This window comes from Peromyscus eremicus, chromosome 7 (assembly GCF_949786415.1).
Source record: "Peromyscus eremicus chromosome 7, PerEre_H2_v1, whole genome shotgun sequence".
Lineage (NCBI taxonomy): Eukaryota > Metazoa > Chordata > Mammalia > Rodentia > Cricetidae > Peromyscus > Peromyscus eremicus.
In genome coordinates this window covers 74,690,468-74,703,058 of record NC_081422.1, presented here as the reverse complement: position 1 = coordinate 74,703,058, position 12,591 = coordinate 74,690,468, and the positions used below count along the sequence as shown (strand labels likewise).

Below are 12,591 nucleotides of genomic sequence, written 5' to 3'. Positions count from 1 at the left end.
AGAATGAATAAAATGCACGAGAGACAGAGAGAGACAGAGAGATAGAGAGATAGAGAGATAGAGATAGAGAGAGAGAGAGAGAGAGAGAGAGGAGAAGAGAGAGAAGAGAGAGGGGAGGGATACTATTGCTAAAGGTGGGAGCATTTTTAGAAGACTCTCCAGGAGGAGAAGAGCAGAATATGGCCTTTTATTAATCTAGCAATCATAGCCGCAGAGTGAAAAATGAACATTTTCAAGCAGATTGGAATAAGACTCTGGGAAACACTAAATGTGCAGAAAAGAAGTCTAGGTTTTAACCACAAGTAACGAGGAGTCCCTAGTAAAAGGTACTGGGTGAGAGGCATTTAAAATCCATGTTTTTATGTGTGGACTCTAAATAGAGCAATCCCTCCAGAGTCCAGAGAACGTGAAAAAAGGGCCCCGATTCCAGTCAATCCTGAGAAATCATCTCCAGTCCACACAGAATGTGGACTGCAATAAGTGAAACCACATTGTATGCTTCAAAGTTTCTAGGAGAATAGATTTTAACATTTTCAACATACACAAAAAGAGATGTTTTTGAATTTGAGGTACTGAATATGTTAGTGAGCTTGACACAATCAGTCCAGATCATAAACATATATCACATTGTACCCTATAAGTGTAGACAATTATCATGTGTTATTTTAAAAGTATGTTGAAGCTGGATGATGGTATTGGAAGGATGGACATAGGCAGGAGGATCAAGGGTTCAAAGCCAGACTTAACTCTATAGCAAGTTTAGGAATAGCTTGGGCAACAATAAGACTCGGACTCAAAACAAGTAAATAAATAAAAATTGAAGACTGCCTCAAATTCAAGGCCAGCCTGGACTACAGATTGAGACCCTGTCTCAAATAAGTACATAAATAACCAATCCAATGGAGTTCGAGTAGTGCCTTACTTTGTCTCTCACTAAAATTCAGAAGCAACTCATTATTAGCAGTGTAAGAATAATAAGCGGCACTGGTTACCGGTGCTGGTTACCACACAGAAAGGTCACGGCCACGGCAAAACCTAGTATCAGTATCAGAGCTTTATTAGAAGGAAGAGGGGTTGGGGGGAACAAGAGAAACAGGCCTCGGGAAGGAGCACGTGCAGAGAGAAAGAGAAAGATGATGGAAGGAAGAGAGAACAGAACGGGGGTGGGGGGTGGGGGGGTCTGAGTCACGACTCTTTAAGGCACAGGTGAGCTTATGAAGCTACACCACGCATGCGCAGATTGTGTGACCACTCCGGGCACACGTAATCATCAGTGCACACTGATGACATAAGACGCAAGACTTCTTGTCTAGCTCCTTAACTGTGCATGTGCGGTCATGCAGCTGGAGAGCAGCAGAATCCCAACGAACAGACTTCTATTCCAAAACCACTTGATTCCCAAACAGTCAAGTCCAATTCTTGATGCAATAGCAACATATATTATTTAATATAGCAGATTGTGTGTGGTTTACATTAATATAGGCCCTTTTTCTTTTAACCTAGGAAAGCAAAACAGAACCCATTCGTGTGTCTGAAATCTCACCAGAGGAGAAGGTGGAGTTCAGCATCTCTCTGCCAAACCACAGGTTCAAGGCAGAGCTCACCAACTCTGAGTCCCCATATTACCAGGATCTGGAGAGACAGTCCCAGCTACAGGTGAGTGGACCCAGCCTGCACACCCACACCCAAAGTCATGGCACTGTCTGGGAGCCAACAGAATGTTACACATCCTTCGGCTATTAGCTCCAACTTTTTGTGACCAGGCGTCCATTGTTAACCACTAAAAAGAAAACTAACATATATTAAGTTCCAAAATATTGGGACATTTATACAGTCCAGCTTTTCCATTGGCCAACGTCATTTATATTTAAATTATCTTTAATTTTTAGTAAGTTTTTCATTTATTTAGCTAAAAACCACAAATATTCTACATATGTAAATTGCCATTATGGTAATGACCCATAAGTATACACTTTTCCAAAAATTCATCAAGGTGTATATTAAATGTTTTCATCTTTTTATATGTCAATTATATATCAGTAAAATTGATTAAAATTTTAGAAGATTAAAATAAAATGATCACCTATGCACTAACTAGAGAATCTAATGGACTTAAATGTAAATTTTCAATTCATAATATTATATCCCTATTAATATTTCCACTTCTGCAATTTGAAAGAAATCTATGTTTACCGCTATATCACTAATGCTATCTTTGCAGTTTGATGCAATTTAAATACATGATGATAAGTAGACATAATTATAATGTTTATTCATCAACTGCTAGAGCAGAAGCTCACCCAAGATAACGTTTCTATCTTTGAACATTATCCTATCTCTTTGTCTTTGGCTGAATTCACATGTTCTTTAACTCTCTGCAGGATAAATCCAATGTTGTTTAATGTAGCATATGGATGCTGAAAGTGGCATGGGAAAGGGGGGGAAAGGAGACAGAAAGGGTTTTAGACATGACCATGACCAGGGCTGCTACAAAAGTGTGCACCAGGTATAGTGAGTCCATCACAGAGGCACCAAACTCATAACGGTGCATGAAATTTTCTATGATAGAGACATGTGGAGGGACCACAGTTGAATGTTAGTGTTCTCTGAACTGAAACAGTCCCTCCAGGAGGAATGGAGAGACTCACGAGATTCTGGAAGTAAACATCACACTTCTGGGTATGCTGAAAGGAATAAGATTATCAAAGGCTCTTCCTGGAGTTGTAAACAACTGTGGGGGAGGGGAACCTGACCAGTGGGGACCAGAGAGTAGATTCCTAGACCAGGAAAGCTACCTGCAACTCCTGCAGAGAGCTCTAGGGACACAGCTCTCCTGGGTCATTGCTAGTGTTGGGGTGGACTTTTTGGTGATGCAGCTGCATTTGAGTTTTCTCTGGTCCTGAAAATAGCCCTTCACACATACTGCTGTACGTAACCCCAATAAAACACCACTGGTTCACAGTGTTGGAGTTCGTTAAAAACCATTCCTTTAGTCTGTGTGTGTTCCCTACATGGAGTGAAAAGATGTGTATGTGTTAAGTCATCTAGACCAAGAAGGCAGCATGAGTGAATACTAAAAATGAGGGAAAGTTGAAAATAGTTTGTATTTCTGTCAATTAAAGTGAGAAAGAAAGAGTGTTATGCCCAGATCATGGAGAACCCCAAAAGACCACCACAGAGACTGAATCCCATATGTAAAAGCAAAGAGCATTTATTTTCAAGCTTGGAGCTTGGACTCTCTGAGAGCAGAGAGCCCCTAGCCCAGGTAGGTAAGGTAGGTATAAGAAATGTTTGGAATATCAGACATTTCCCCTTAGATGCAGGCCCCACTTTGGAATGTCAGGTATTTCCCCTTAGATGCAGGCCTCCCTGGGTGGGGTCAGCTTATGGCTTTTCCTAGATTCAGGTATTGCCTGCCAGAAGCTTTGTCTGGGCTTCTAAACCTGTCGTGGCAGCTGTGAGGTCAAGCTGTTTTGCGCCCCCTCCCAACAAGAGGTGATAATGAAGGGGTATAAGACAAGTATGAAAGGAAGGCCAGGCTTTATCGTGGTGTCCAGATCTTCTGAAGATGTCCGAAAGGTATGAGGATTTGGTAGAAAGAGTGTTTTAAATACCAAATAGAACAGGTAACAAACTCTTCGTTAGTTCATTCTGCTTACTAACCCATGTCTAAGCACCGGTGTGTGGTTCATGAACACAGCAGAATCCTTGGCTTTCACTTTATAGAAATGATCCTTTGTAGTTAATTGACTTGCTGCAGATGAGGGGGTTGGACGTAAAGGAGGTTTTATGAATACATCTCCTCTGTAGGTGAGAGGTGAGTAGTGAATTCTCAAACAATGAGGAAAAGATGCCCTTTGCTACCTGGCCATGCTGGGAAAGGTTCAGGTGTATCCAGACCATCCACAAATGTGGTTTCTAAGTATGAAACCTTGTATTCCTTCCTTTTTTTTAGCTACCTTTATAAAAGTTACTACCACATGAAAGAAAACAGTCGATACTCTCAAGGAGAAGTTTAGATCTTGCTGAGGCTGAGAGAAATTGACCACAGACTCTTATCTGACTTGTTAACACTATGAACACATAAAGGAGCATAATAGAGAGTATTACGAGACTCTGTCTAACCTAACCAAACCATAAACTTAACCCAAGCCCAAACCTTAACCCTAACCCTAACCCAACCCCTAACTCACTATTCATCATGGAAGGAAGTCAGGACAGGAACTCAAGTCTGGCAGGAACCTGGAGGCAGGAATAGCAACCCAGGGATGGTACCTTCCACAATGAGCTGTGCCCTCCCCCATCAGTCATGAGTTAGGAAAATGCCCTCACAGGCTTGCCTACAGCCCAGTCTTATGGAGACATTTTCTCTATTGAGGCTCCTTCCTCTCTGACAACTCTAGCTTGTGTCGTTGATATAAAACTAGACAGTAAAGTAAGTATCATTTCCCCTTTAATGCGTGAGGAAACTGAAGCACAAAGAGGCAAATGGACATCCCCAGCAGGCAAAGTTATTACCTGGCAAAGAGAAGATTCCAACCCAGTGCTAGGGTCAGCAAGAAGTCCCCAAAAGACCACCAGTCATGACGCAATCAACAAGAGCATTTATTAGACCACTGCTGTGCCCACATCACCAGACTCCCTAGCAAGACCACCACAGAGCTGTTATCCAATGCAAAACACACAGGGGTTTATCGATAACAAGCAAGCCTGGGCTTGGTCCGAGTCCAACTCTTCGACACAGTGGATGGAGGAGGATGGCCCTAAGCTCTCAGAATGAGGGGTTTTTAAAGGGAAAAACCACTAACAGGGTGGTATATCATAGAATTGGGTGAGGGTATGTAACCTTTGAATTCACTGGTTGGGGTCAGGAGGAATTTTTCAACAAGGATTATCAGTAGGACATTTGGAGCCCTCAGACGTTTATCAGGATTGGTTTATGCGAGTGGGCTGCCATGGACGCTGCCTGGCCTAACATGTACTGACTACAGGGGACGACTCAGTGGCCCAGGCTCTGTCCTTGACTCATGCACATAACTCTAAGTTGGTGAGGGGTCCCAGACAGTAAACAATTGGCTGAACCTTGAGCAGTCAGAGTATGTGCAGAAAGGGAGCTACTGCAGGGACTATGTCTTTTGTTCATGGCCCTCCCAGAAACTGCTTGCTCAAGTCTCAGGAAACTGAAATTGAGGCCTGATCTCTGAGAGAAGACTGAGCAGCCTTTTATGGTGTCTGCTTGGTCCTTTCGCCACATGCATGTGGGATTGCTCACCTATCCAAAATGGCAATGATCTTGAGAGGGATGTGTGGGCTCCTTTTAAGCACAGCTAAGGGGAGTTCGTAGGGCAACTAAGTCATTTGACATGATTGGCTTAAGCAAGTGGCATTCATATTAGTACGTTCTAATTGGCCAGGGCTAGTTAGGGGCTGATTAGGGCTACAGCTTTTCCATTTGGGGCCAGGCATGAACAAACCCCAGGCTTTGTCATAATTTGGTTATTACCTGACTTGGGGCGGGGGGGGAGGTTTGGTCCAGGCCTAGTATAGTCGAGAACTGAGGCCTAGTTCTTAAGTGAGTTATAGAGGCCTGTCATGATATTTACCTGGCCCCCTCACCCAGGTAGTCAAGCTTTGCTCCTTCATCACTACCACAATGCTTCCTCGTTTTCTCAATGAATGTTTATGGAAAAAGGATAACTGTATCATCAAGTCGCCCTCTAGCCCCCCAAAAAGCTTACTAACAAAGACGTCTATGTCTTGTCCAACTTTACTCCAAAGAGTATCACATCACCACTGCTGACTCTTTCTGCAAAGTCTACCATTACCTAAGGCACAGTCCTCTGTATCTCCTGTCCCCCCCACTGGCTCCTGTGCAGGACTGCTCAAGGCCTGTATTAGAAAGCCAATTCATGCACTCCACCCATAGCCTGTGTTAGCAGTCATTTGAGCCTAATCAGGAATTAATGGACAGTGCTTTGCAGTGATTTAATTTCCACAATAAAGCTAATGAGCAATTGAATACAAATGTCAAAAGGAATCACTTGATTGTTGTCTCAATGCTTTCCCCCTGTGCAGACACTCTGCAGAACTCAGCTGTAGCTGCCTTTTTATAGCCTGTTAACATACATTCTAGCAGAATCAGGGAGACCCCTGTGCACTCGGGATTATTAATAAGGTTAAGTGGGCACTTAATTAGCAGTTTAGTGGCTAGTGCTTCATGATTGGAAGGTCCCCACTAGATTACTTAGCAGAATTAACCGGAGGCTTTTGTCATCGTGTCCCTAGACGCCATCTACACCCTCCGATGCAAAGCTGATTCTTAATCAAACTCAGACAGGGTTCACAAAGAGGGCATGAACACAAACAAAAAATCTCCTACATCAAATCCTGTGTTGTGGAGCACTCAAGGAGGAGAGGGAAGACAGCCAGCCCTCCCCATCCTGAGCACTGCAAGGGCAGCTTCCATGGAGGCCTTCCTTGCTTCACTAACTGTTTGCACAATAGACTAGGGTCTCTGTAAAGAGACTACTTCAGAACCATGGTGCCTCGCTCCAGATACTGCAGCATGCACTTGACCTTCACACCCCAAATTCACCGTGGTCCCAAAGCTGCTCCCACAGGATAGCAGGTCGGGCCTGAAGTATGTACAAGAACCCCTCCTGTGGGCTTCCAAATAAGGCCCAGCTTTGCAGAACCTTGCCCCTCCTTTCCACTGATTCTTTTCTGTTCAGCTCATTACAGAGTAGGGAAGAGGCACACAAACTTATTTCCCCAGGTATCCTTCCCCCACATCACAGTGGGGACCCTCCATCTTCCCTTCCCTGCTGAGTCTTTAAAAAAAAAAAGTGTCTAAAACTGAGTCTGCCCTTGGAGAATCCATGCTTGGGGTCAGAGTGAGGTGGGGAGGATTGAGATTCTCAGGGAGCTAGTAACCCAGGTGGAAAAGTAGAAAATAAATAATAATAATAATAATAATAATAATAATAATAATAATAATAATAATCTATTATAAAAGTCACTGATTGTTTGCCAGGCATGTGTTACTGTTTTCTCATTCCTTACTGGTACCTTGTGGCATGGGTACCCTTGTCCCATTTTGATCAAAAGACCATGATTCAAATGAAGCAATAAACTCAGGAGTTTGCAACTAGAAAGTAATAGCACCAATATTTAAACCCAGCCCTGCACAGTATCCTCTTATCACCCAGACTAAGCTGCTTTCATCACCAGAATTCCTATAGGTTCAGGAAATGAAAACTATTTTTAATATTGGCACAAAGAAATATAATTAGAAGGTAAATCAGTCTGCTGGAAGAAAAAAATTTCCATGATGCAGCCCAAAGCCCCAGAGGAGATTGGGGATTATCTCTCTGTGCATCACTGCTACAGTCCTTGGCGCTGGAGATGCAGAGGGGAGGTGATTTTAGATACAGTGACAAAGCAGTTGATGAGTTTAGAGAATGAAGAGAAGAACTCAACTCATCAAGCAGTATTGTTGAATTCCTTCTGTGTGTGGATGGCACTCCAGTGGATTCTAAGAGCAAGGAAGCTAAAACTGAAAAAAGAGGACTCCATCCCCTAGGCCAAAGGGCATGCACCTCTTAGAACTCAGAGGGTATACTTGAGAGATGTGGCCTGGCAGAGAGAAGAAATACTCCAAATTGCACCTGAGTTTGGAACTGTCACTTTTCAGTAGAGAAAGGCTCAGTAGAAGCAGTCAGTGAGCAGAAGATGGGGGGCGGGGGAGGTGCGCTGTATTGTGGACCAAGATAAAATAATCCATGGGGCTTTGGAGAAATAGAAGTGCATGTTATAAATGGGGAAAGGACAGATGTCATCTTCAGTTCAATGAAGGTCAGCTACAGGCTACGCATAAATGGGATAACAGCAGAAAGAAGTATGTCTTACTTTTCTATTGCTGTGAAGAGATACCATGACAAAGGCAACTTATGAAAGGAAAGATTTAATTGGGGACTTCTAACTTGTCTGACGCAAGGAAGTCTAGAAATAGTGGAGATTTGGAGAAGAAATTATACTTGTGTGGAGAACTCAAGACTGGGTATAAGGAGATTGCTGAAGCCATGGGAGAAAATCTGATTTCCCCACCTGAGGAATGACAGATGAGAGAGAGGCAGGGATGGGGGGACAAGGCCAGCCTCACTTGTCCCCTGTTGTCCCACTCAAGCTCCTCTACTAGTGGGGCTTTGCCTTCCTCTCAGGCCCTCTTGTCTTGTAGCCTTCCCCCAGAAGACTGGGGTAGGGGAAGATCATGAAATAAGGAGCATGAGCTGGGAAGGCTGGCTGGGAACTTGCAGGGTCTTGACACTTATAGACTAAAGAGAGGAATCAGATAGAGCCAAGAAAACTGAACAGTGAGAGGGAAAGAAGAGGAAGGAAGCCAAAGAAGGACACTGTGAAGGAAGATTTGGAGAGAACCTCCCACTCCCTCAGAACCTGGGGACACAGAGATGGGGCTGCAAGCCTAGGGAGGAGCTAGGAAGACTGTCCTGATAGCCAGCCTCACTAATGAGAAAACTTGTGAAATCCACGGAGGTCTAAGAACAAATCTAACTGATCAGCCATTTTGCATTTAATAATACCTTTAGTGTTGTATTTTCTAAATCCTCTAATTCAATTCAGGGAACATCATTAGCTTATCATTAGCTACATAGGCAAAAATTGTGTATTACTCTATGGAGATGAAAATGATGTAGTTTAAAAGGTTCCCTCCAAATGCCATCTTAAAATTATTTCATATTTATGTAAAATAAACATTTCAAGCCTCTCAGGGCTATCCATATATGGCTTTTAAGCTAATAGCAAAGTGCTCTCTAGGCTTCAGAAATATCTGTGAATAGAGGGAGTTTGACATATTTTGTTTCAGCTTTCCATTTCAACTGTCCCCTAACTGACTTCTCAAATGTGTTTAGAGGCTTCGTTTATTTGTTTGTTTGTTTGGTAGCATCTGAGCCAATAGGACCAACGAATACTTCATGCATTTCTTTCTCTCTGCAGTTGCAAAAGATATTTAAGAAACTTCCAGGGTTCCAAGAAATCCATGTGTTAGGATTTGGGTAAGTAAGAGAATTAGACTGTTCTCAACTTTTAAATCACTTCCTCCCCATCCTCCTTTAAAAGTGACATTCTGAGGATTAGAAGGTCCCTTTTCTCTCAGGTGTTTAGCTCAGTCTGGTCCTACAGACTGGATACTTTTGAGATATTGGAGCTCTGATTAGAACAGGAAGCTGTGCTACTGAAGGGATCTGCAATGCGGCTCCCTCCGAAAGCTGGGAGAACCGTCCTCCTGCACCTCTCAGCTGTCCTTGGCAATGTCATTAGCAAACCTCTGGAAAATACCTCAGTAAAGACAGATCCAAAACAGTAACAATTAATTGCCTTCCTACTGGCTTGCCTCACGTCCTCCCCAAGGCTAAAATCTCATCCCTGTTGGCATAAATTACGTTAGCCAGGAGACACGGGTGAATCTGATTGTTTTTTAAAGTGGCTTTTATGGGTGGAGGCATTAAAGGAATGGAATACACAGGGGCAAAGGCAAGACTTCACAAAATATATGTTTTAATTTGATCTAGTGTATGGACTAAAATAATGCTGGCTCAAAAAGTAGTGACTTGAAGCTTGAAATGATAAAATAACGCCATGCTAAAGCAGGGCGGGATCACACTCCAGCAGAAGCAAGTCTGTAAGCCATTTGTGCTCTTACCACCCTAATGAGGGTTCCCGGGTTTGAATGTTTGCTTCGTTTTCAAAGTTCTGCTTACTTCAAACATCTACAGGCAAAATCCTGAAATGGTGCTTCTTACCGGTGTGCTGCAGTGCGCACACAGCAGCCGTGGTGGAAGCAGAATGAACTTCCATGCCTAGTGAGTGAGGAGGTGACTTGGGAAGATCAGGCCTCATGGGAGTCTTCCTGGCTCCATCACTACCTGGTCTTGGAGCAGGAGGACACCTGTGAAAGCAAGCTTATGCCTGGAGACAAGGGCTTAGGAAATGAACTAGCTGCACTTCCCAGGGCTGTCAGGCCTCTCTGATTTGTATCACTCCAGAGGAGAGGGATATCAGAAAGGGAGAGTGATAAAAGATGAAAAACCTAATATTTACCAAAGCAAACTCATTTTGCTTTGTGTCGAGATGCCCCTCTGCAGTATTCGACTGGAAGTCAGATGGATGAGAGGGTAATCAAAGGTGATAGGCACATGTTTTGCATAGATGGCGGGCTCTTCTGAATAAAGTGCTACAGTTAAAGAACAAATTTTTAATCTACAGCTTCAGGAAATGATGGAAATGCTTCTCCTGGTGAGTGATTAAATGTGTGTTATTGCCTCCCTTCAACAAATGAAAATCTAATTGTAAAAAAAAAAATCTACTTCCGAGGAAAATCACAATGTTAGGCAATGAAATTTTCCAAGGTAAAACTTTTAAAGAGGCATGCCTGGAAACTGAATCTTTCCAAAGTGTTTGTCTGTGTCAGGATTTATTCCTATTTCTGCCAAATATGTTTATAAAATATGTTTCGTTGCATTTTGCCAATAATTTTCCTTCTGTCATAAGGACTTCAGTCCACTGAAAAGTATGTGGGCCCCTGAGTTCAATAAATGATACGCTTGTGAGCAGCACAAACATTTGGTCATTGATACCAATGCTGGGGATACTGTTGGATAAACTTACTGTGAAGGAAGTGACTTTTGTTATGGGGCCAGATGCCCACAGATGAGACAGCCCCTAGCAGTCACATATATTGCCTTTCCTTTGTCTCATTTATAGAAAAGCTTATTTATAACTTCACGAATAGCTTGATATTAACATCCTCACCTGATTCTCTCAACACAACTGGAAAGTAGTTAGGACTCCATTATTACTATAATTTTCAAGATTAACAGTTAAAGCACCACTTAGAGTATTGCTTCATCCCTAAAAGCAAGTGCGGAAAAACTATTAATAATCACACAAACAGTGGTAGAGTACATTTCTTCAGCCTGGTGCATAAACATCCAGAGCATCTTTATCTTTACGAGCCCAGAACAAAACAAACCAACCAACTGTCCATCAACAGAGCCATAAACAATTCTAGAATGTGCTCAGTATAGACACGTTTCTGGACAAAGAAGTAACACTTTTGACATATGTGGCAACATGAATGCACCTCAAAATAACTGTGCTGAGTGAAAGACCAGACAAGAGTGCATTATGTTCTATTTACATTAAATTCCAGAAAACAGGAACTCAGCTACAGTGACAGAAAATGTATCAGGAGCTGCTTGGAGATGGTGAAGCAGAGTGTGAAAGGGAAGGATCACAAAGAGACAGGATAAAGCTTTGACATTGGTGAATGTGCTCCGTATCTTGGTTGTGGCAATAAATACTTTTTTTTTTTTTTTAAGATTTCTGTTTGCTTATGCAAGGGCTATGTCAACAAAGCAGTTTTTCATTGGCGGGAATAGGTTTTGGCCTCTCTCCTTGGCTTCATGGGTTACAAATTGCAAAGAAGCAAGAGGCAGGCCCTGGATGAATGTCTGGTAGAGAGGCAGTCTCTCCTCACAGAGCAGTGCCACTTAGAAGGACAGAGGGTTCTCTGTCATCAAAGGAACATGGGAACAAGTGTAGGTTGATTTTTTTTCTATCCCACCAGCCAGCTCCCAAATAACTACATGGAGACTTTTTATTAATTATGAAAGCTTGGCCGATAGCTTATGCTTGTTTCTAACTAGTTCTTATAACTTAAATTAACCCATTTCTATTAATCTACTTTCTGCCTCGTAGTTGTATTACTTTTATTCTGTACTGACCATGCTGTTTTCCTGGTTTTTTTCTGTCTGGCTGGCTACTCTACCTTCTTCCCAGCCTTCTCTCTGCCCCAAAAAATCCTGCCTAGCTATTTGCCATTCAGCTTTTTATTAAACCAATCAGAGTGACACATTCACAGTGTACAAAAAGATTATCCCACAACAAACAAGTCTGTAGCATATCCACTGTGGCCATGGTGTACCAGGAAAGAAGAGTGAAATGAATTTGTAGTCCAGAAGTGCCAGTGACACCAATCCCATCACCTATATGGACTGTCTTCATCAGCAACTGTCATTTAAAATGCAAAGAAAGAACACTGAATATAGCTTCTAGACTAAATTTTAAAATTTGTCTGTAACTTTGGTAACCAAATTGTTTTTCTCAGGCACACACCAGTGGATAGGGTGACAAAATGAAACCAAGGTTGAGGAGACACAGCCCCAAATTCAAATCCTACCTCCTTTGGGTCCAATTGACTCTGTCTCCCACTGCCTTTGCAGTGCCTGTGAAATGAGGATTCTGTTGTTGTAAACATTAAATGAAAATACATATAAAACTCTTGGTGCATAGCACCCACTCAGTAAATGGGTGTTGTTTTTCTCACAAGTTTTCCTGGTGAATTGAACTAATTCCTCAACTGATTAAAGCAATTCAAAATCAGCAAAACACTAGTTCTCTGGGTCAATCTCAGACAAGTTACCTCTGAGAGTAAACAAATCCCTTCATGACATTCAGGAGGTAAGGAAACTGTTTGCAAAATGCTTTTTGAAAACATCCTGACAGTAGTTC

The 12,591-nt window shown here is 42.4% G+C and overlaps 1 protein-coding gene across 1 annotated transcript in view; it reads left to right on the top strand.

The window, feature by feature from the left end:
• Impg1 (interphotoreceptor matrix proteoglycan 1) overlaps positions 1-12,591 on the top strand; it is a 100,787-nt gene that overhangs the window by 18,609 nt on the left and 69,587 nt on the right. Inside the window, exons 6-7 of the mRNA XM_059267037.1 lie at positions 1,504-1,656; positions 9,016-9,074. Coding sequence (XP_059123020.1) covers positions 1,504-1,656; positions 9,016-9,074 — 212 coding nt within the window. The remainder of the gene's footprint in view (positions 1-1,503; positions 1,657-9,015; positions 9,075-12,591) is intronic.